Source organism: Hyperolius riggenbachi, chromosome 12, assembly GCF_040937935.1.
Source record: "Hyperolius riggenbachi isolate aHypRig1 chromosome 12, aHypRig1.pri, whole genome shotgun sequence".
In the NCBI taxonomy this organism is placed as follows: domain Eukaryota; kingdom Metazoa; phylum Chordata; class Amphibia; order Anura; family Hyperoliidae; genus Hyperolius; species Hyperolius riggenbachi.
Genome location: NC_090657.1, coordinates 218026468 through 218052081, shown reverse-complemented (window position 1 = coordinate 218052081; position 25614 = coordinate 218026468). Strand labels below are relative to the sequence as shown.

Here is a 25614-nt window from a genome sequence, read left to right as displayed (position 1 = left end):
AAAGGATGTGACTTTTGTTGTGTTGTTAAGAGCCACGCCAATCTAGAGTTCTGTATGCACTTGATGAAGGACCTGCGTGTCCGTAACATGCAGTGCCTGTGTTGTGAAATATAAGCATCTTTGCAGCCAGTGGTGTGCCGCCTCTTCTTATCTGGTTTGTATCCAGGATCGTGTGAGCAATCTGGGGTTAGGCACAGGCATATCCCAGGATACAGAATACTTTGGGAGCTGCTTCCTTGGAACTCTAGATTGGTGTGGCTCTTAAAGCGGAACTGTAAATACATTTTAAGCACACGGTTTCACTTACCTGGGGCTTCTGCAAGTCCCCAGCAGCTGTCCTGTCCCACGCCGGTCCTGCCCGAGCCGTCGTTCTCCCGCCGGCAACTACTTTCGGTTTCGCCGGAGGGCCACTGCGCCTGCAAAGGCTCTGGCCACGCGTATCCTTTCTACGCGACCCCTGCTATTGCAGAGGGGAACGCGATGAAAAGATACGCTTGGCAGGGCTGCGCCTTGGACTTCAAGGTCTACGGCACGGAACGGAGCTGGCGGCGGGAGGACGGCGGCTCGGGCAGGACCGGCGTGGGAAAGGACGGCTGCTGGGGACTTGCAGAAGCCCCAGGTAAGTGAAACAGTGTGTTTAAAATGTATTTACAGTTCCGCTTTAATACAACAACAAAGGTCACATCCTTTTCATAAAGTTTTGGTACACATCATGTAAGCCTAAATCCTCTGGGGCCCAGCTTGGCCACTTTACTTAAAAAGAACCCAAGGTGTGAGACCTATGGAAGCCGTTCTATTTATTTCCTTCTAAACAATACCAGTTGCCTGGCAGTCCTGCTGATCTTTCTTGTCAGTAGGGCCTAAATCACACACCTTAACCTATTGCAGACGGTGTCACGCCGATGGGCGTGGCCACGGCGACAGCTCCAACGGCGATCGTCGTAAGGTCCTTGGGGCTTGCTCTGCAGGAGATCGTGCACATCTGCTCTATGTAAGCGGAGCTCCGCCTTTAGCCCCCCAGCAGCGATCGCCGTCTAATTACCTTATACAGCTCTGCGATCCACAGCAGCGCTGTACTGGGGACAGACGTGTGACACGGCTGTCCCCCTGGAAGACCGGACGGTGACCGGCTGTCATAGGCTGAAGCCTATGACAGCCGATCACGCCGATTGGCTGGTGGGGGGAGGGAGGACTACATAGAAACAAAAAGAAAACAGGAAAATGTATTAAAAAATAAAGACAAATATTTACAAACAAACATCTGACCCCACCAACAGAAAGCTCTGTTGGTGGGAAGGGGGGTGGGGGGAATTTCTTGTGTGCTGAGTTGTGCGGCCCTGCAGCGAGGCCTTAAGCTGCAGTGGCCCATTTATAAAAAAAATGGCCCGGTCTTTAGGGGGGTTTAACACTGCAGTCCTCAAGAGATTAAACAAGCATGCTGCTAATCTTGTCAGATTTGTCACAGACATCTGATCTGCATGCTTGTTCAGGGTCTATAGGTGAAAGTATTAGAGGCAGCGGATAAGCAGGACAGCCAGGCAATGTGCATTAGTTAAAATGAAACAAACATGTCAGCCTCCATACCCCTCTCACCTCGGGATCCCTTTCAGCAGCCCCTTTCTTACACACATGAAGGCGGAGCAGCGGACGATCAGTCGCGGTATCCCAGCTCACCTTGCAGCATGCAGCGGTAGGCAGATTCTGATATGGCATAAATGTGTGGCGGCATCTCGTGGCGTTTCTTCCCCCGGTACATCTCGATGATGTTCTCCGAATAGATGGGGAGGTTCTTGTAGGGGTTAATCACCACGCAGAACAAGCCGGAGTATGTCTAGACAGCGGGACAGAAAATAACCACAATTAGACGATTGCAAATGATGCTGAGCAGCCAACGTATGATACAATCTGTACAGCGATAACATACTCGAGAAACCCGAAGAGATATCTCCTAGCCGCTCCATTCCAGCGGTATTTTGGTCCATTTAAAGGGGCACTATTGCTAAAATCATCTTTTTTAAACCTTTTAGCAAACATATTAGTTGATGAAGGACTGATTTTGCACATTATTCATTTTTATTTGAAAGTATTTGTTTGCAGGCAATAAACATTTAGATACATGTAGTCTCGTCAGCAGTTGTACCTTTCCGACGCCAATGTAGTTCATACCATTCTGCAATAGGGAGGCAGCTTGTAGTGGTGTGCGAGTTGTCAGTTATATTGTACCCCTCTGGCCATTTCAGTTCGGTTTTCCCACCTTGTAACCGCTCTATAGAGCAGTTACTGAGCACAGCAGCCGACATAAAGTGATGGTCGCAGCCTCCTCCGTGCAGGGTGCAACGTTATTCAGAGCGGCTGCGTGTAGTTACGCTGCCCGGCCGCCAAGGACCCCCATTCCCTATGCTGGCAATGAAACGGACACCTATTGTTGTCCGTTTCTATGGTAACCATGTCCGGCTTTCCTATCTGCGCAATCTAGCGGCGGCATCAAAGAGCTCACACAAGCGCTACAGCTGTGTGTTGCTCTGCGTGGTGTATTGCTTCCTAAAACCTTTTTTGAATGCCTAAAAAACTGTTTTAAAGGTGTTTGTGTTGTGGAAGCAGGTAAGCATTCAAAAAAGGTTTTAGGAAGCAATACGCCACGCAGAGCAACAACACAGCTGTAACGCTTGTGTGTGCTCTTTGATGCCGCCGCTAGATTGCTTTGCGGTGTTGGTTTTTGACCCTGAATATTTAGGCATGCGAAAGCAAATGCATATTTGCATGAGAAATGTCTCGTGATTAGCCAATAGGCCACATTTGCAAAGCCAGATTTGTCAGGTTCACTTGGTTGATGCACACATATATTTTCTCTCTGGTGTAATTTGCTAGATTGTGTAGATAGGAAAGCCGGACATGGTTACCATAGAAACGGACAACAGTAGGTGTCCGTTTCATTGCCAGCATAGGGAACGGGGGTCCTTGGCGGCCGGGCGGCGTAACTACACGCAGCCGCTCTGAATAACGTTGCACCCTGCACGGAGGAGGCTGCAACCATCACTTTATGTCGGCTGCTGTGCTCAGTAACTGCTCTATAGAGCAGTTACAAGGTGGGAAAATCGAACTGAAATGGCCAGAGGGGTACAATATAACTGACAACTCGCACACCACTACAAGCTGCCTCCCTATTACAGAATGGTATGAACTACATTGGCGTCGGAAAGGTACAACTGCTGACGTGACTACATGTATCTAAATGTTTATTGCCTGCAAACAAATACTTCCAAATAAAAATGAATAATGTGCAAAATCAGTCCTCCATCAACTAATATGAATGCTAAAAGGTTTAAAAAAGATGATTTTAGCAATAGTGCCCCTTTAAGGCCATATATGTTTTCTCATGAACAGTACCAGTTGAGTGGCATTCCCGCCGATCTCTTTGGCTGCAACACCTGAAACCAGCATGCAGCTTATCTTGGCAGTCAGATACATCTAATCTGCATGCTTGTTCAGGCTCTATGGCTAAAAGATTAAAGGCAGAGGAGCAGCAGAACTGCCAGGCAACTGGTATGGTTTAAAAGGAAATAAATATGGCAGCCTCCATATCACTCACACTTCGGGTTTACTTTAAGGCTAGTTTCACACAGGGGCCCATATGCAATTCACTTTTTCTCCAGAGTTTGATATTTTCACAACTTGCCGTAAAATGCCATTTAAAGAGACTCTGTAACAAACTTTTCAGCCTTAGTTCTTCTATCCTATAAGTTCCTTTGCCTGTTCTAATGTGCTCTGGCTTACTGCAGCCTTTCCTACTTGCACAGTGGCTGTGTTATCTCTGTTATATGATCTAAACTGTTTCCTTCTGGAATGTGCAGGGCTGCTTGTGATTGGTAGAAGCTATACACACTACCTCCAGGCCCCCTGCAGGCTCTCTATGACTCACACACTCTGCTTATGTGAGCCTATCACAAGCTGGTTAGTTTGTTTGTAAACACTGCCTAAAACTGGCAATTACAAGCCGGGATTGCAGCAGGGAGTGGCAGAAACAGCACAGAGGGGCCCAGGAGAACATAATGAATAGAATGGTATGCTTCTTGCTGTAAAAATGTTAGAGTACAGATTCTCTTTAAGCCACCAGCACCTGAGAAAATACTCCGAATAAATGGATAGTACTTTTTCCCTAACTTGCGGGTACTTTTTCAGTTGTGAAATGCTGAACAGTTATTTTTAAAGAGAATATGAAAATCTCCTAGGAGATAACGCGAGTGAAACCGTTAATTGCATATGGGCCAAAGTGTGGCGCGATTGGCTTGCGGTAGGACAGCCCACAAGTGCCGGAATCCACCTCAGAAAAGGAAGTCCAGCACTAGTGGAAACCCCAGCCTAATCCTCAGCCTCCTCCAACAGCTGGTGACTCTGGCTTGGGGGGGGGGGGGGGGGGATACCCCAAATGCATGGGGTACTATTCTTTGCTGGGTGAGAAGGATGGCGGTCACACCCTGATATATATATATATATATATATATATATATATATATATATATATATATATATATATATATATATATATATATATATATATATATATATATATATATATATATATATATATATATATATATATATATATATATAGCAGGCGGAACTCGGTGTGAATTTTCTGGTGTTTACTCATTGAATTCCTCCCCCGTCACGAGAGGCTGCGGTGGCGTCCCAGCACTGTGTGGGAAAGTTTGGACGGGACGAGCGGTCACCTCGGGGTCCAGCGAACTGCAATCAGCTCTTTATTCCCAGGGGAACGACATGGTGACAGGCAAGAGACACAATACAGCTGCGGGCAGCAGACAAACACTGCGACTGACAGACTAACACAAGGGAGCTGGCGGGCTGCCACCTGTCACACTGTCAGCTCCCCTCTGCCAGCCACAGCACATGCTAAACACTGCAGCCTGAGGCCTACTCTATGGCAGGTGGCAAACCGGGATTCCTGTATACTGAGGGATATGGAAAGGGGGGGAGCTGGAGTCTAGGCACTCAGCTCCTTGTAATAGTTCCTAAACTTATTTCTGGCTTAAAGAGAAACCGTAACCAAGAATTGAACTTCATCCCAATCAGTAGCTGATACCCCCTTTCCCATGAGAAATCTATTTCTTTTCACAAACGAATCATCAGGCGGCTCTGTATGGCTGATATTGTGGTGAAACCCCTCCCACAGTGTGATGTCAGGACCATGGTTCTGACATCACACTGTGAGAGCCTTGTTGCATTGTGGGAAATAACAGCTGTTTCCAACTGCCAAAAAAAGCAAACAGCATCTCCTTCCACTGACATCACCTGCCAGCAGTAAAAATGTCACCATGTGATAAATGTCAGAATGTAAATCGGGGAGAGGAAATATTTTACAATGGCCAAACAATGACTAAATCATTTATACATAATTATTGTAAAAATGAAGCACTTTTTTATTACATAATTTTCCCTGGAGTTCTTCTTTAAAAAGGGAACTCGAGAGACCAAGAGAGATGAAGACTGCTATATTTATTTCCTAATACAATACAGATTGGCTGGCTGTCCTGCTAATCCTCTGCCTCTAATACTTTTAGCCATAGACCTCAAACCCCTGAACAAGCATGCAGATCAGGTGTTTCTGACTAAAGTCTAACTAGATTATCTGCTTGTTACAGGTGTGTGATTCAGACACCACTGCAGCTCAAGAGATCAGCAGGAATGCAAGGCAACTGGTCTTGTTTAACCACTTCCAATCCGCAGGTTTTTTTTCCCCTTCAAAACCAGTGCAATTTTCACATCACGCTCCTCCCGTTCATTCGCCAATAACTTTACCGCTACTTATCAGACTGAAAATAGTTATATTATTTTTTGCGAGACAAACTAGGATTTCTTTGGGAGTACTTTTGCTAAAAATTATTTGCTTTATATGTGTTTTACAGGGAAGAAAAAAATAATAATTTCTCAGCTTTCAGCCATTAGAGTTTAAAAATAGAATGTACTATTGTAGATAAAACCCATACGTTTTACTTGCACATTTGTCCAGGTTATTACAACATTTAAATTGTGTCCCTAGTATAATGTATGGCGATAATATTTTATTTGGAAATAAAGATGTATTTTTTTCTGTTTGGTGGTGTCTTATACTAGAGCAATAATTACAAGCCTTTATTAACAAAAATAACAGTAATATACACAACGAGCCAATACTGGCAGCAGCGCCGTACATGCAAGCATTGCGGTCTGCCTGCAGCGGGTGGAACGGCGCTGCCTTATGACACGTTTGATTTCCTGCTTGTTAGCGCTACAAAGCTGAGTCATCGGCACAAGCCAGGCCACCGTGAGGCGAGTAATTAGCAAGGAATCCCCGCGCTGCAAATTCCAGACCGGCGTACAGAGCAGCCCTTTGTGCGCGCATCCGAAAACTGAAAACACGTGTTAACTTCAGTGTGCCGCTGGCCGACAATGAATGGGGGAAATGGGACGTGGCGTCGCGGGATGCAGCTGTCAGGCCAGGTGTGCAGGATGGGGCCATTGTGCGAATGCAGGCGTGTGCGACGCACGAGGAGTGGGGGGAGGCTGGAAACAAAAACATACAGGAGACGTGACACCGGCGCAATGTGAGACCCGTCAGGTCTAGTGACAACCTGCTGCCACACAACTCATTAAAGGGACACTCCACTCAGGACAGCTTAAACTTGGCTCTCCACCGGTTAAGGAACTTCAAGTCCCACAATGCATTTGCCTTTATGAATCATGACTGTGGCTGTCAGACTCCTGCAATGCATTGTGGGACTTGTAGTTCCTTAAAGGGAACCTTAACTGAGATGGATATGGACGTTTCCTTTCAAAGGGCAACTGAAATTAGAGGGATAAGGAGGCTGCCATATTTATTTCCATGTAAATAACACCAGTTGCCTGGCTTTCCTGCTGATCCTCTGCCTCTAAAACCTTTAGGTATTGACCCTGAGCAAGCATACAGCAGATTAGGTGTTTCTGACATTGTCAGATCTGACAAGATTAGCTGCATACTTGTTTCTGGTGTGATTCAGACACCACTGCAGTCAAATAGATCAGCAGGGCTGCCAGGGAACTAGTATTTAAAAGGAAATAAATATGACAGCCTCCGTAGCTTTCCCACTTCAGTTGTCCTTTGAACAATACCAGTTGCCTGGCAGTCCTGCTGATCTCTTAGGCTGCAGTAGTGGCTGAATCACACACCTGAAACAAGCATGCAGCTAATCCAGTCTGACTTCAGTCAGAGCCCCTGATCTGCATGCTTGTTGAGGGGCTGTAGCTAAACGTAGCCGCATCTACACGCGTAGATGCGGCCGCGATGTTCCTTATCAATCGAGCCGCTGATTGATAAGATCCGACAGGACGGATCTCCCCACCGCCGACTCCCTGCTCGCTCCCCGCGAGGGGACAATGGCAGGGAATAAAGCGGAAGATAAGCGGCGCCGGCGGGGACGAGCAGGGAATAGAATCCGGCGCACGCGCGGTGAGCGGGGACACGGAAGAGGTGATCCGGCGGCTAACCGAGCCGCCGGAACGCCACCTCATCTACACGTGTAGATGAGGCCTTATGGCCCATACTCACGGGCGCGTGTTGCGGCGACAGGTCGCCCGTGAGTATGCGCCGTTGCACGGGCGCGCACCCCCGAACTGTCGCTCGTCGCTGATGTCGCCAGGCGATTGAACTGCTCAATCGCCTGGCGACAGTTGCCGCCGCAATTGTCGCTAGTCCGCGTGAGTACGCGGACTAGCGACAGCAACCTCCATTGAAGAATATGGAGCTTCCGGCGGGGGGGGGGGGTTAGAGGAGGAAGAACGTCGGCGACAGCTTCCGTCGCGCTGCTGGTCCCTCTTCCGCGTGTGTACGAGGAGGGACCTGGCGAGGAGCTGTCGCCGGCCTGTCGCCCACACGCTCACGTGTGCTGGCGACAGGCCAAAAAAGTTGCCCGTGAGTATGGGCCATTAGAGACACAGGATCAACAGGAGAGTCAGGCAACTTTTAAAAGAAAAAATCCACTTCCTTAAGTTAAGGTTCCCTTTAACAGCTGGAGAGCCACGTCTGCAGATCACTGGCTTAAAGGAAACCCGAGGTGAGAGGGATATGCAGGCTGACATATCGATTTCCTTTTAAACAATGCAAGTTGCCAGGCAAACCTGCTGATCCTCTGCCTCTAAGGGTGGCCACACACCATACAATTAAAGATCCAATTTTACTCCAATTCGATAAATACGATAGGTTGTCCCAAAACATGTAAAGCTTTGGTTTTCGAACGGGAAATCCGATCAAATTTCACAGGCTTTTTTCAATTTCTTGAGCTTGGACATGATGGAAAATTCAGACCAATGTTCTGAAGAATTGTATGGTGTGTGACGGATTGTGAAATTGTATTCAACCAGAACAAATTGCAAGTACCTAGTTAGTACATACCAAACTTACTTTCATCATTTTTTTTTCTCTTGATTTTTCTAACCAACCATTTTTTTCAGAGTTTTCTATCTTTTATCCCAGAATTGAGGAAATCTCAAAATTACGTATGTGGTACCTCAAAGATTCTGATCGAAACTTTCAATCAATGGAAAAACTGGATCGGAATGCTAAAATCAAATCAAAATTAGAAAAAAAAAAAATAAAAAAAAAAATTTGTATGGTGGGTGGCCACCTTGAAGGACACCCGAGGTGAAAAACTAATGAAATAAACAATTGTATCTATTCTCCTTCTAAAAAAATGACTTTTTAAGATATTCCACAGTTTTATTTTGTATTTGAATGTACTTTTTAAGTTTTGACTGTTTTATTGTTTTTGCTCAATGACACATTCATTTAAGAATGCCAGAGCTAAAATCTATAAACTATTGACCCTTTTTATCTCTTTCTGCTATCAGACACCATTTTCTACTAGCAAAGTGTTTTATAGTTGTAATTTCTTATCAGTGAGGGTCACATTGTAGTCTGACCCAGTCCTGACAGGAACTGCCACTTACATGCCTGATGTTTAACTCTTTCACCTAAACTGAGAGGGATATGGATGTTTCCTTTTAAACAATACTAATTGCCTGGCAGTCCTGCTGATCTCTTTGGCTGCAGTAGAGTCACATACCTGAAACAAGCATGCAGCTAATCCAGTCTGACTTCAATCAGAGCACCTGATCTGCATGCTTGTTCAGGGGCTGTGGCTGAAAGTATTAGAGACACAGGATCAGCAGGACTGCCAGGCAACTGGTATTATTTTAAAAGGAAAAATCCATATCCTTCTCAGTTTAGGTTCCCTTTAACTCTATCAGGCAGAGAAAGAAAAAAAGGAACACAGCATAGTTATTTGTGTGCTAGGCACTGTACATACCCATGTCTATCTCATCATGTCACATGTCACCTCAGGTATCTTTTAATACTTTTAGCTATAGACCCTGAACAAGCAAGCAAATCATGTGTTTCTGACAGAAGCCTGACAAGATTAGCCCCATGCTTGTTTCAGGTGTGTGATTCAGACACTAATGATGCCAGAGAGATCAGCAGGGCTGCCGGATAACTGGTATTGCGTAAAAGCAGGGCTGTGGAGTCGGTACAAAAATCTTCCAACTCCGACTTCTCAGTTTATGAAACCACCGGCTCAGACTCCAGGTTCCCAAATTGCTCCGACTGCACAGCTCTGCGTAAAAGGAAATAAATATAGCAGCCTCCCTATCCCTCTCACTTAAAGAGAACCCGAGGTGTGTTTAAAGAATGTTATCTGCATACAGAGGCTGGATCTGCCTATACAGCCCAGCCTCTGTTGCTATCCCAAACCCCACTAAGGTCCCCCTGCACTCTGCAATCCCTCATAAATCACAGCCATGTTGCGAGGCTGTGTTTACATCTGTAGTGTCAGTCTCAGCTGCTCCCTCGCCTCCTGCATAGCTCCAGTCCCTGCCCCAGTCCCTTCCCTCCAATCAGCAGGGAGGGAAGGGATGCAGGCGGGGACTGGAGTTCTGCAGGAGGCGGATAGAGCAGCAGACTGACACTATAGAGATAAACACAGCCAGCTCTGACAAGCTGTTTGTCAGCAGCGTGGCTGTGATTTATGAGGGATTGCAGAGTGCAGGGGGACCTTAGGGGGGTTTGGGATAGCAACAGAGGCTGGGCTGTATAGGCAGATCCAGCCTCTGTATGCAGATAATATTCTTCAAACCCACCTCGGGTTCTCTTTAAGAATCTCTTTAAAGAGACTCTGTAACAAAAATTTCATCCTGTTTTTTATCATCCTACAAGTTCCTAAAGCTATTCTAATGTGTTCTGGCTTACTGCAGCTCTTTCTACTATCACAGTCTCTGTTATAAATCAATGTATCTTTCCACTAGACTTGTCGGGCTGTGTCTGGAAGGCTGCCAAGTTCTTCAGTGTTGTGGTTCTGCTATGAACTCCCCCTTCCAAGCCCCTCTATACACACTGCCTGTGTATTATTTAGATTAGTGCAGCTTCTCTCTTATCTTTTACAAGCTGGATAAATTCGTCCTCTGAGCTGGCTGGGCTTTCACATACTGAGGAATTACAGACAAAGGCAAAGCTGTTTGCAGGAAGAAAAGAGCAGCCTGAAACTTCAGTGCATGAGAGCAGAAGGGGGAAAGAAACACACAATGATCTCTTGAGATTCAAAAGGAAGGCTGTATACAGCCTGCTTGTGTATGGATGTATTTTCTATGTGTGGACATACTGTACATCAACCTACTTCCTGTTTTGGTGGCCATTTTGTTTGTTTATAAACAAACTTTTTAAAACTGTTTTTAACCACTTTTAATGCGGAGAGGAGCGGCGAAATTGTGACAGAGGGTAATAGGAGATGTCCTCTAACGCACTGGTATGTTTACTTTTGTGCGATTTTAACAATACAGATTCTCTTTAAAGAGACACTGAAGCGAAAAAAAAAATATGATATAATGAATTGGTTGTGTACTATGAATAATTACTAGAAGATTAGCAGCAAAGAAAATATACTCATACTTTTATTTTCAGGTATATAGTGTTTTTTCTAACATTGCATTATTCTATAATATGTGCAGATTACACAACACTCAGCATTCAAAATGAGTCTTTCAGAGCAGTCTGTGAAGTAATGACCTCTCCTCTAGCAGAGGAAAAGTAAATAGTCCAGGAACAGTTGAGATAATAAAAGTCAGATAACAGCCCTCTCCATGACTAAAGGTGCCCATACACTCGTCAGATTGGCAGCAGATAGATAAGAAATGCATCTGATGATCTATCTGATGCGTTTTTAGAACATTTTTTACCAGGATAGAATTCCAATAGATTTCAGTTTGAAATCTATTGAAATTCGATCTGATGGCACTTTTTTGCCATCAGATTTCCATTAAGGCCAATGCAAACTGATAAGCAATTTCATCAGATCAACCTAAATTTTCCACCCTGCAGTTCGATGGAAATCCATCGAAATCGATCAAAATCGGCCATCGATCGGTCGATTGGCCAACCGATTTGCAAACGATCAATCGATCGATCGGGATCGATCGGTCGGCCAGAAAATCGGCCGAGTGTATGGGCCCCTTTACTTAGTCGGAGAGCTTAATGGCTTGTTTGCATAGAGATAACAACTGGAGTTTCTCAACTCTTCCTGTGCTGGAAACAATTACACTGATGTATCTGATCTTAAGCCCCATCTACACCATGGGACATTGCAGCGATCCGGCGGCTCGATTAGCCGCCGGATCGCCTCTTCCGCGTGCCCGCCGTGTCCCCGCTCGCCGCGCGTGCGCCGCATTAGATTCCCCGCTCGTGCCCGCTCGTCCCCGCCGGCGCCGCTTATCTCCCACACGATTCCCTGCCATTGTCCCCTCGCGGGGATCGAGCAGGGAATCGGCGGTGCGGAGATCCGTCCTGTCGGATCTTATCAATCGAGCCGCATCAGCGGCTCGATTGATAAGGAGCATCGCGGCCGCATCTACGCGTGTAGATGCGGCTTTAATGTTTTATTTCTTAGCTGTACTACACATACAAATCATAATATCATTTTTTTTTTCGCTTCAGTGTCTCTTTAACAAATCCAGGAATTAAAACCGCTGAAATTAAGCATTTTCAAATCTATACTAAATACTACAGATGTTAATAAAGCAGCCTTGCATGCAAATTTATGCAAATTGGAATGAAGCCTATTAAATGGACCAAAACAATTTTTATGTTAAAAAGGTGTATGAAATTTGAGTGACAGCTCACACATGCACAGCAGCACAGACCCGACTGAGCTCTGCTTATTCTGCCTAAGCCATTCGGCTCCATACTACTGTGCATGCGCGAGCGGTCGGCAAACCCATGTTAACGGCTCTGCGGCGAGAACAGCGCTGGAACGGCCCAACAGAGGAAAACGGGGGAAACCGCAGGAGGATTCAGAGGCTTCTTTCTATTAAAAGGAACCTTAACTGAGAGGGATATGGATGTTTCCTTTTAAACAATGCCAGTTGCCTGGCTGTCCTGCTGATTTCCTTGGCTGCAGTAGTGGCTGAATCTCACACCTGAAACAAGTATGCCGCTAATCCAGTCTGACTTCAGTCAGAGCACCTGATCTGCATGCTTGTTCAGGGGCTGTGGCTAGAAGTATTAGAGAAACAGGATATTTTAAAAGGAAAAATCCACATCCCTCTCAGTTTAGGTTCCCTTTAAGGGGAGTACCCATTAGGGACACTTTTTTGCTCACAGGTTTCCTTTAGGAACTAATCGACAGGAAAACCAAAAACGAAAAATCACATGTGAGTATGCATTCGATACCGCATGGGAAAGTGCAAGTTAGATATAATTTGCCTTCCTAAAATAGAAGGTATTGGTAAGGATTCAAAAATGATTTGCTTAAAGACAATAACAAACAAACAAAAAAAGCGGTGGAACGAGGGCATAGAGAGACTGGGAGCAGTGATGGCTAACCTTGGCACTCCAGCTGTGACAAAACTACATATCCCATCATGCCTCTGCCTCCCCGAGTTATGCTTAGAGCGGTCATAGTATTGCAATGCCTCACGGGACTTTTAGTTCCACCACAGCTGGAGTGCCAAGGTTAGCCATCACTGCTCTATGGGATCCAGTCTTCCCTCAACATAGGAGAGTATCCGATTTTTTAACTACCGTAAATGTAATTATGCCTTCTTAAACCAGAAGGCGTTTGCGATATTTCAGCTGTAAGTGAACAACTGTGGTTACCCATAATGCATCACTCCTAAATATGCAAAGCATCTCTTTATGCCCCTAAAGCCAGGCACACATCCAGAACCGCTGGTGTATAGCGAGCCTGTAGCTTATACATGTTACAGAGTCACATCAACCTGACATGCAGACAGTCTGTTTCCGACTTTTGGTCCTCATCAGTGCATGGCAGGGATGGATGTGGCACTATGGGATAGGGCTTAGACCAGTACTAAGGAATACCCAGACCGCTCATGGGAAGCCAGAACCACTAGAAAAGTATAGGGGGCTATAAGAGACTGAAAAGCCCGCCCACTAAAAATAAACAGTATAATTTAATCTAAAGTGCATGTTAAAGGGTATTAGGGCAGGGATGTACAAAGTCTGTCCTGAGGGCCAAACGTGGCCTGCCAAGCCTATTCCAATGGCCCCCAAAGCTCTTGTGAGATTTTAAAGGGGAACTGAAGAGAGAGGTATATGGAGGCTGTCATGTTTATTTCCTTTTAATCAATACCAGTTGCCTGGCAGCCCTGCTGGTCTATTTCTCTGCAGTAGTATCTGAATAAAACCAGAAACAAGCATGCAGCTAGTCTTGTCAGATTAGACTTATAAGTCTGAACCACTGAAACACCTGATTTGCTGCATGCTTGTTTAGGGGCTATGGCTAATAGTATTAGAGGCAGAGGATCAGCAGTGCTGCCAGGCAACTGGTATTGTCTAAAAGGAAATAAACATGACAGCCTCCATATACCTCTCTCTTCAGTTCCCCTTTAAGTGCATTTGGCCAACAGTCATTGCTGTGGTGCCACATGCAATAATGTATAGGGCCAACCTGTGTCACATCTCTCCCTCTGCTCTCCTGCAGTCCCATAGGAATCCAGGGCTGTGGAGTCGGTACAAAAATCCTCTGACTCCTCAGTTCATGAAACCGAAAGGTACCCAAACTGATTCCAAACTCCGACTCCATAGTCTAATACTTACCAGGGCTGTAGATTTTGTATCAGTTAATGGAACCACCGACTCCAGGAACCCAAAATTGCTCCGACTCCTCAACTCCGCCTCCACAGCCCTGTAGGAATTTCTACAGGACTACAAAGAAATGGCTGCTGGAGTGTTTACTCTGGATAGAATGGAAAATGGCAGCCATTTTTTGTCGTATAGCAATTACTATGGACCAAGGAATATGGCCGCCGAAGTCCAGACGGAGGGGAAGGGAGAATAGAGACCTGGCCTTGATGAGTGAAGGGTAGCCACTGTGCCAGCAGTAGCCCCTCATTAGCAGCCACCACTATGCTAGCAGCAGCCACTAAATAGCAGCGGCCATTGCACACTGAAGGGGACATGCTGACTGACACATTAGGTGGTTCATTTCCTGTAGAAGTGTTTTCACAAGACTATAATAGGCATACTGTACCTCGGGGAAATAAGAAAAGATTGTGTTTATAGAGACACAAGTCTTATAAAAATCATCTTTTTATTTCAAAAATGTCTAACATGATAGCCCTAACTAAAACGCCACATCCCCGCAGCTAAAAATCGAACTAAATCCCCCCCCCAAAAAAAATCCACAACTTTTTTGGTCGTGGATTTTGCTACTGGAGAAGGCAGAGCTTTCAGCTACAGCTCTGCCTCTACATGCGTCAATCCGTGCATATCTCTGTCTCTCCCCACCCCTCTCAGTGAAGGAAGACAGAGGGGCGGCCGGAAGCGGCGATCCGGCGCTGATAGACGCGTGGAAAGGCAGAGCTGCAGCTGAAAGCTCGGCTTCTCACGGAAGCGCTCCCCGCAGTGTTCCCTGGGGAGTTAGGGGAGATTTAATTAGACTACAGCCGCGGGGATGCGGCATTTTAGTTAGGGCTATCACGTTAAAGACATTTTTGAAATAAAAAGATGATTTTTATGAGACTTTAGAGTCTCGGTAAAACCCTGCTGTAGGGGGTAAAATTGCCCAAAATGAGTCTCCACCAGAATAGAGTCCTCTGGAAAATCCGGAGGCGTCCCCCGTCCTCCTGCACTGGGATGTTCCAGTGCTGTGTCCCCCAAAAGACCACCAACACCCGCGCAGGAGCACAGATTCAATCTGGCTTAGTTTTTCCCGCCGAAGCATGTCCGTACTGCTGCGCGGGCACAGTGTGGCCCACGCTTCGTGGGTTTCCAGGGGCAAAGCCAGGATTTTCGAGGGGGGATTCCTGAAAGGCCTCCCTCAGCCACGCACAATACAGTATAATAATATGGTAGGATATCGTGCTGGGTACACATAATGCAATTTCAGGAATCTGACAGGATCTGAAAATTATTTCCGGCATGTCCAATCTGCTCCCAATCGACGACGAGGTCAGGAGCAGTTTGGATACAGATAATAATGAGGACAGCCAACATTGGTAATGCAGGGGAAAGTGAAGCATTCACACAGCAGGGCACAGGGTTTTGCTTATACCTGGCTCTGTTAAGTTCCCCAGAGCTACTCCGTGCTCTGCACACACCCTGCTGCTCCTCCGTGCTCTGCACACACCCTGCTGCTCCTCCGTGCTCTGCACACACCCTGCTGCTCCTCCGTGCTCTGCACACACCCTGCTGCTCCTCCGTGCTCTGCACACACCCTGCTGCTCCTCCGTGCTCTGCACACACCCTGCTGCTCCTCCGTGCTCTGCACACACCCTGCTGCTGCTCCATGCTCTGCACACACCCTGCTGCTGCTCCATGCTCTGCACACACCCTGCTGCTGCTCCATGCTCTGCACACACCCTGCTGCTGCTCAATGCTCTGCACACACCCTGCTGCTGCTCCATGCTCTGCACACACCCTGCTGCTGCTCCATGCTCTGCACACACCCTGCTGCTCCATGCTCTGCACACACCCTGCTGCTCCATGCTCTGCACACACCCTGCTGCTCCATGCTCTGCACACACCCTGCTGCTCCATGCTCTGCACACACCCTGCTGCTCCATGCTCTGCACACACCCTGCTGCTCCATGCTCTGCACACACCCTGCTGCTCCATGCTCTGCACACACCCTGCTGCTCCATGCTCTGCACACACGCTGCTGCTCCATGCTCTGCACACACGCTGCTGCTCCATGCTCTGTACACACGCTGCTGCTAGCCTTCCCCCCCTTGAACTTGCCTATGGTTTCAGCACTGGAACAGCCTAATGAAGGAGGATGGGGGACAATCCAGAGTCAAGTATCTGTTTTAGCCTTCTGCAGACCTCAAGGGTTGCTTAAACATCTATGACAACCTTGTTTTGTTTTTACAGCAGGTTATTACAACCCGTGAACACCCTGGAATTGTACAGTAGGAATCGGTTGGTCTTAAAGCAGCCACTATATTGCACAGTACCATAAAGAAAGATAAAGATACTGTCACAGTGTCTACAGGAGGGGAGAGCAGAATGATGGCTCCTTAGGCCTTGCACTGTGTGATTGTTGGCTAGTTCAGCATCCCGGTTGATGCCTACAAACGCCATTTGGGTGCAATTAAAATGCAGCCATAGGCAGAGCGTGTTATGCAGAAAGCCGTAACGTGTCACATCAGTGTGGGTTTAGTGAGCGGTGGGCTATCCTGCTAAAAGGTGGAGATGCTGGTTGGGCGACGGCGCCCCGTTTCACATACACGGTTATAATACTGTACTCTGCGTTCCCCCCGGATTTAAGACTGCATGAGAAAGGAGCTAGAAAACGTCCGCACAAGAATTCCCAATCCCACCCTAATGGATGGCTTGTGCAGAAGGGAAATAAACACACAGTGTGGAATGTGGATTCTGCATATTGTGTGCAGGGCGGCAATCTACCAGAACGCGGGAATGTGCTGTACTCTGGCCGAGCTCCAAGGACATCAACCACAGGGCAGCACTCTGCACCCCCAACACATGCAACCCCTCCAACCGAGAGCCTGCAAACATGAGGGAGAGGGGATGTGTGTGACATCACTGCTGCCCCCTGGAGGACACAGATATACTCTGTGCTGCTGCAGGACTCTAATCCTCCACCTAACCCTCCTCTCCTGATATACTCTGTATGCTGGAGGACTCTGCTCCTCCCTCCATCTAACTCTCCTCCCCTGATATACTCTGTGCTGCTGCAGGACTCTGATCCTCCACTAACCTTCCTCTCCTGATATACTCTGTGCTGCTGGAGGACTCTGCTCCTCCCTCCATCTAACTCTCCTCCCCTGATATACTCTGTGCTGCTGCAGGACTCTGATCCTCCACTAACCCTCCTCTCCTGATATACTCTGTGCTGCTGGAGGATTCTGCTCCTCCCTCCATCTAACTCTCCTCTCCCGATATACTCTGTGCTGCTGGAGGACCCTGCTCCTTCCTCTATCTCACTCTCCTCTTCTGATGTACTCTGTGCTGCTGGAGGACTCTGCTCCTTCCTCTAACCCTCCTCTCCTGATTTACTCTGTGCTGCTGGAGGACTCTGCTCCTCCCTCCATCTAACTCTCCTCTCCGGATATATTCTGTGCTGTTGGAAGACTCTGCTCCTTCCTCTAACTCTCCTCTCCTGATATACTCTGTGCTGCTGGAGGACTCTGCTCCTTCCTCTAACTCTCCTCTCCTGATATACTCTGTGCTGCTGGATGACTCTGCTCCTTCCTCTAACCCTCCTCTCCTGATCTACTCTGTGCTGCTGGAGGACTCTGCTCCTTCCTCTATCTAACCCTCCTCTCCTGATATACACTGTGCTCCTGGAGGACTCTGCTCCTTCTCCTCTCCTTATATACTCTGTGCTCCTGGAGGACTCTGCTCCTTCCTCTATCTAACCCTCCTCTCCTGATATACTCTGTGCTGCTGGATGACTCTGCTCCTTCTCCTCTCCTGATATACTCTGTGCTGCTGGAGGACTCTGCTTCTCCCTCCATCTAACTCTCCTCTCCTGATATACTCTGTGCTGCTGGAGGACTCTGCTCCTTCCTCTAACTCTCCTCTCCTGATATACTCTGTGCTGCTGGAGGACTCTGCTCCTTCCTCTAACTCTCCTCTCCTGATATACTCTGTGCTGCTGGGGGACTCTGCTCCTTCCTCTAACTCTCCTCTCCTGATTTACTCTGTGCTGCTGGAGGACTCTGCTCCTTCCTCTAACCCTCCTCTCCTGATATACTCTGTGCTGCTGGAGGACTCTGCTCCTCCCTCCATCTAACTCTCCTCTCCGGATATATTCTGTGCTGTTGGAAGACTCTGCTCCTTCCTCTAACTCTCCTCTCCTGATATACTCTGTGCTGCTGGAGGACTCTGCTCCTTCCTCTAACTCTCCTCTCCTGATATACTCTGTGCTGCTGGATGACTCTGCTCCTTCTCCTCTCCTGATATACTCTGTGCTGCTGGAGGACTCTGCTTCTCCCTCCATCTAACTCTCCTCTCCTGATATACTCTGTGCTGCTGGAGGACTCTGCTCCTTCCTCTAACTCTCCTCTCCTAATATACTCTGTGCTGCTGGAGGACTCTGCGCCTTCCTCTCTCTCTCCTCTCCTGATATACTCTGTGCTGCTGGAGGACTCTGCTCCTTCCTCTAACTCTCCTCTCCTGATATACTCTGTGCTGCTGGGGGACTCTGCTCCTTCCTCTATCTAACTCTCCTCTCCTGATATACTCTGTGCTGCTGGATGACTCTGCTTCTTCCTCTATCTAACCCTCCTCTCCTGATATACTCTGTGCTTCTGGAGGACTCTGCTCCTTCTCCTTTCCTGATATACTCTGTGCTGCTGGAGGCGAAGACAAGGAATCCAGCGCAGGAGATTTGGGCGCAGCTGGCGCCACCGTAGGCCGTAATAGGAATTACCACTACAGCAGCGCACAGGAAGTAACTTTGGCGCCGTCTGAAGACAGACCTGAAATTAATTTTAAAACACAATATTTCGGCCTACAGCAATTGCTGGAAGTCGAATTATTTCATTCCCCACCATCCATAGCGGCCTGGAGGGGGAATAGTAATTAGCATGGCCGGGAACTTGTGCAGCAGCAGGATAAGCCATATACCGGCGGTGTCCTGCGCCCAAACCTCTCTGGTACGCGCTGGAGGACTCTGCTCCTTCCTAACCTTACTTTGTGATGGTGACCACATAAGCAGAAGTGAAGCCTCTTTTGGGCTCTGAGTTATCTGGACACAGAAGGGACTTTAATAAAGGAAAGTTGATTATCTCTCTGGTCAGCAGCCACACAGCACATATTCCCCCTGGATGGCTGAAGCTACTCCACAATCCAGGCTCAGATCGGCAGGCAACCTCGGTCACATGCCAGGAGACACGCTTGTATTAAGTGAATTCTTCATACAGGAAGTACCAAACCTCATCCTGACCAATGTGTGGTTGAAAAGGAAAGGACTGAGGGGATGTGATGAGTACATGAGGCTGAGATTGCACTGCAAAAATCTCACAGGCCGAAAACACTGTGGTAACAGAGATCATGGAGAAAGTGAAAGGGTTATACTTAACTTGAGTAGGTTTAGAGTGGCTAAAATATACAGTAAACTAGCTGCAGTGTGTGCGGTTTTCTGCTACCTCCAGTATGTACAGTATAAGCGGTTACTCTGTGCCTGTACTGATAGTAATCTAGCTGCAGTGTGTGCTGATCTCTGCTACCTCCAGTATGTACAGTATAAGCAGTTACTCTCTGCCTGTACTGATCGTAAACTAGCTGCAGTGTGTGCTGATCTATGCTACCTCCAGTATGTACATTATAAGCGGTTACTCTCTGCCTGTACTGATAGTAACCTAGCTGCAGCGTGTGCTTATCTCTGCTACCTCCAGTATGTACCGTATAAGCGGTTACTCTCTGTCTGTACTGATAGTAATCTAGCTTCAGTGTGTGCAGTTCACTGCTACCTCCAGTATGTACAGTATAAGCAGTTACTCGCTGCCTGTACTGATTGTAATCTAACTGCAGTGTGTGCTAATCTCTGCTTCCTCCAGTATGTACAGTATAAGCGGTTACTCTCTGCCTGTACTGATAGTAACCTAGCTGCAGCGTGTGCTGATCTCTGCTACCTCCAGTATGTACAGTACAAGCTGCTACTGTATTGATAGTACACTACCTGCAGTGTGTCCTGATCTCTGCTGCCTCCAGTATGTACAGTATAAGCTGTTACTCTGTGCCTGTACTGATAGTAAACTAGCTGCAGTGTGTGCAGGTCTCTGCTACCTCCAGTATGTACAGTATAAGCGGTTACTCTCTGCCTGTACTGATAGTAACCTAGCTGCAGTGTGTGCTGATCTCTGCTACCTCCAGTATGTACAGTACAAGCTGTTACTGTACTGATAGTACACTAGCTGCACTGTGTGCTGATCTCTGCTACCTCTAGTAGTATGTACAGTATAAGCTGTTACTCTGTGCCTGTACTGATAGTACACTAGCTGCAGTGTGTCCTGATCTCTGCTGCCTCCAGTAAGTACAGTATAAGCTGTTACTCTCTGCCTGTACATTTCTAGCCCAAACGCACTGCTGACCCATTCAAGTGAATGGGATCAGCAACGGACAGCAACACAGATGGCGATTGTTGCGTTGTAACTCACAGCCGCCTGCCTAGGACAACGTGAACGAGGCCTAAAGCTGCGTACCACCTGGCGATTTTCCTAACGATTTTCACGACGACTGGCGATTTTTTTTCCTGGTCAATCTGATATATGTTAAACTTGGGACGTATGATTTTTTTGACCTTATCAACAGACCATGAATGTGTGATTTATGTTAATTATGTGCTATCCGCCTATTTTTATGCGGTTTTAATTGTTTTTATATGACATTTGCAGCTTAGTAATGGTTTTTGTACATTGATTCCATGAGTGGTACGGTTTTTCGGAACAGCTTTTTCTATGGTACTACCACTGGCAAATTCTACATGACGTCGGCAGGTGGGTACAGGAACCACTATGCAAACGTCACGTAGCGTCGCGCCGATACCTACAGACCGACGCGGCGGATGGGATCTTTAAGATCCCCGACGACACCGCGCAAAGCATCGCGATCGCTGGAAGTGTCGCTCACGCCGCCGTGTACATCACGTGACCCCACATTTAACCCGCCGACAGGAAGCGGAGTGGCTGACGACAGTCGTCAAGGGGACTGTGATGATTTGCTCAGCTGCCTGTGCAGGCAGCCAGCCTTTTGACCATTGTGTAGGTTTGCATGCTGCAGGACTCTGGAAAGAAGAGCTTCTGTCAGTTTTGCAGCTTGTGCTTGCAGAGGAATTTGCATATGTTGTCATGCAAATTGCCTGGCCACATTCATTGGAGGCGTGTACTATAAGTACTATGTCTTTCCCACAATGCTTCGCTGTTCATAAGGATTTCGTCCTATGTAACACTCCTGGTGGGGTGTCAGCCTTACTCTCTGTTTGAACATCAGCTTAGAGTAATTCCTAAATCTGCGCTAGGCAGATTTCCCTAGTGCTGTTAGGATTGTATTATCTGTATTGCCTGTTCTGTCTTGTCTTGCCTGTTTGCCATTGTCCTGTCCCTATGGTGGTTGACAGGAAATGGTTCTGATCTCTGTTCTTGGAGTATAGCTGGAGCAGCGGTTGCTACCAGCTATCTCTTCTGTTCTGTCTCCTGGGATCGCACTAGCTACTTTTTGCTAGCGCTGGGGATCCTTCTGTTCTGTCTCCTGGGATCGCGCTAGCTACTTTTCGCTAGCGCTGGGGATCCTTCTGTTCTGTCTTCTGGGATCGCGCTGGCCACTTTTCGCTGGCGCTGGGGATCCTTCTGTTCTGCTACTCTGTACTTGGATCGCGCTAGCCACTTTTTGCTAGTGCTGTGGATCCTATCTCTCGCTTGTCCCTGTTTTCGTGTGTCTGTCTGCTACGCTTGCTGGAGGCTCGGTGAGGTAACCGTTAAACAAGCGCTCGCATCCTCTGCTTCATGTTTGTCTGTTAATGGTTAGTTAGGCGTGCTTGTCTCTATTGTGCTTATCACGTGGAGACCGCGCATAACCGCGTGCACTGTTGCGAATGAGTGCGGTGTTCGCGGTTAGCTAGCATTTGTTATTTTCCGTATCTCCTCATTGTATTATTTGCTGTGCCTTTGCTAACCTCGTATTCTGTTCTGATCTTCCTTGTGTCTTGTCTGGCGATCGCACCTCTGGCGATCGCGTTCCTATTTCATATCTGCTGTTGTGTGTGTGCGGTTGCGGGGTGGCGACTGGATTGGCGCACACACATACAACCTGTCCCTTTGCTCATTCTCATTCGCAATCGCCTCTCTTGCGATTGCGTGCTGCGTTTTGTACAATTCCTGTCTGGCATTTGTGGAGGTACAGAGGATTGGTTCCTCTGCACTCCCCAGCGCCATCTGCCGACAGGAATTTTCCCTCTACGGGTGCGTAGCACCTTTTGCTGGGTTCCTGCAAATTATACGCTTGTGGAGGATTTCCGCCGTGTCAGCGCACGCGTTGTGCGCTGATCACGGGGAAAGTTCCACAATCGTTACAGGGACGTCGCAGGAGCCGTCGGGCGGTGAGTACACAGCTTTAGAGCGCAGCCACTTTCTTGCCTACAAAACCGCTCAGTGAAAAAGTTTTACCGCTTCAATAAAACTTTTGAAACTAACCCCACTGAGTATTGCAAAACCTTCCTGTGGTTTACACAAGACTTACAAAATGAATCTAACAGCTAAAGTGAATGGCCAAGATTTGTGTGCTGAGAGAAGACCTGGAACTCATGAAGAGGAACAATGCTGTGATTACCATTCCACACTGCTGGCCACGGAACTCCGGAACAGAGAGACATCCATTATACTCGGGGAAATGACAGCATTTTACCCACAATGCACTGGGGGAGCAGGACACCTGCGTAAGACAACGCTGAACTCCGGGGGGGGGGGGGGGGGGATCACACAAGTACAGTAAAGACAAATAAGACTTCTGACCTGGCTTCCTTACTAACTGCTCAAAGAAACAAAAAAAGAGGGAAAAATATAGACAATTCAAGAGGATGTTTTTGTTTTCTAGGTTAAAAATAGCATTTCGGAGATCCCAGGCCGGAGGATAAGGACCAGGAAGACGAAGGATGTTGTTTAATGCAGATAGAAAGAGCTCCACAAGCCATTGTATTGCAAAAACAACAAAAGATCTTAGAGATTTCCTAACTTGCAAAAAAACAATAACAAATGGATCCTGTGTAGAGTAGAAGCAAAATTACATAATTTTATAGCAAATGCGGTTTCATGAAACGCCACACACTCGTTCCTATACGTTAAAGGATACCCCAACTGAAATGTGACATAATGAGAGACATGTGTATGTACAGTGCCTAGCACACAAATAACTAGGCTGTGTTCCTTTTTTTCCTTTCTCTGCCTGAAAGAGTTAAATATCAGGTATGTAAGCGGCTGACTCAGTCCTGACTCAGACAGGAAGTGACTACAGTGTAACCCTCACATAAGAAATTCCCCTTTTTTACCTCTTTTTTTGCTCTCAGAAGCCATTTTCTGCTAGGAAAGTGTTTTGTAGTTGGAATTTCTTATCAGTGAGGGTCACACTGTAGTCACTTCCTGTCTGACTCAGGACTGATTCAGCCACTTACATACCTGATATTTAACTCTTTCAGGCAGAAAAAAAAAAAAAAAAAAAAAAAGAAACAGCATAGTTATCTGTGTGCTAGGCACTGTACATATCCATGTCTATCTCATCATGTCACATTTCAGTTGGGGTATCCTTTGTTTAAAGTAACACTAAAGTGACTTGAAAGTGTATCGGAGGTGACATGTGACATGTTGAGATAAACATGTTTATGTACAGTGCCAAACAATAACTAGGATGTGTTTCTTTGTTACGTTGCTGCCTGAAAGAGTTAATTTTTAGGCATGGAAGTGACAGCTTCTGTCTTGTCAGTACCTTGTGGGGAATATAGTAAAATGTCACTGATAAGCTAATTACAGCCATAAAAGTTTTCCTGGCAGAATACAATTTCTGAGGGCAGAGGAGAGATAGAAAAAGGTCAATAGTTGACTAGACTGTGAGCCCCTCTGAGGGTCAGCTAGTGACAAGACAATATACTCTGTACAGCGCTGCGTATATAAATATTTGAATGAATAAATAAATAGTTCATGAGTTTTAGCTCTGGGACACTTAATAGACTGCCATTGAGCAGAGACAATAAAGCATTCAATCTACTTTGTAAATGTTTAAATCTCACTAAAATTATAAATGCGAAAGTTTGGATGCTTATAACTCAATCAACAATGGCAGAACGGATTTAAATGAAATTTGGCACACAAATAGTACATAACCTGGAATAACATATAGGATACGTTTTATCCTCATAACCAAAAAGTGGGCGGAGATAAATATAAATTTCACTGGGAAATGGCAGGGTTCTCAAACTGCAGTGTTGGTCACCAGGTGACTGGGATTAATATTCAGCAAAGTGGGCGGAGCCGACAGGTTTTGGACTAGTCCATCTCCTCATAGGGGATTCACATGGTTTTCTTTTGTTTTCAAAAGAATTTACTGAGTGGCACTAGCTAATGCTACGTACACACTTGAGATAAAAGTCTTTGAAAAAGGCAAGATCACAGACCAATGTTACCCCCTTCCATGTAGTATGAGAGGCATACTCTACACCAGTGGTCCTCAAACTAAGGCCCGCGGGCCGAATGTGGCCCCCCCAAGGCTTTTTCACTGGCCCCCAAACACAAAATGTATAACTTATAAATGTGGCCCACTGCACCTTTAAATATCAGCGGTACGGCATATAGAATAGCAGTGCTGGCTTCACCCATCCATATACTGTAGAAGCCAGTGAGCAGTCATTCGCTGGCTTCCAATCCAATTCTGCATCAGGTGACACTGCTGTCCAACTGGACGGCAGGTTGTCATCTGGGTATGCTTCACTGTCTTGTGCACAAAAGCCGTTATTTGGGTGCTGCTGGTAGTTCTCCTCCAGGCATGATTGGGGAAATCAATATCCAGATGTATTGTAAGGTTTTTTAACATCATTTTATGTATGTTCCGGCCCACAGCAGTCTGAAGTATGTTGACCCGGCCCTTGACTGAAAAAGTTTGGGGACCCCTGCTCTACACAGCCTATTCCATTGAGCTGAACTCCCCATCAGATAAAAATCTTTGCAAGATGCTGTACACATGCAACAGATCAGAATCTGCAAAACGTCCGTTCCTGCAAAATGCATTCATAGTCTATGATATCTGCAGATCTCATACACCCCTTAACGGACAATCATCTGCTCAGCCTGCTTGTTAACAGCCCTGATAAAATCCCCGACTGAGCATTCAGGCTGGCTTTGCTCAGGAATCATTATAGCTGAGTCTGTCTTCTCTGATGTCTTTTCAAGCGGAAACCTGCCCCATTCTGGCTCTGCTGTAGTGACTGGAGGGGTGGAGGGGTTTGTCTCTTTGTTAAGAATTCTCTTACAGCTGTCCTCAACGATGAGATGGAGGAAGATTGCGAAGATGTGGAGTCCGTTTGGGTAAATATTCATGGTGGAAATAAAAGTTGCCAATTGCTTATT

At 46.7% G+C, this 25614-nt stretch overlaps 1 protein-coding gene across 6 annotated transcripts in view; it reads right to left on the bottom strand.

Annotated features, from left to right (window-relative positions):
* MYH10 (myosin heavy chain 10) overlaps positions 1–25614 on the bottom strand; it is a 242765-nt gene that overhangs the window by 191764 nt on the left and 25387 nt on the right. For all 6 annotated transcript variants that reach the window (XM_068262757.1, XM_068262758.1, XM_068262759.1 and 3 more), the window contains exon 3: positions 1675–1831. In XM_068262757.1, the coding sequence (XP_068118858.1) occupies positions 1675–1831 (157 nt within the window). The remainder of the gene's footprint in view (positions 1–1674; positions 1832–25614) is intronic.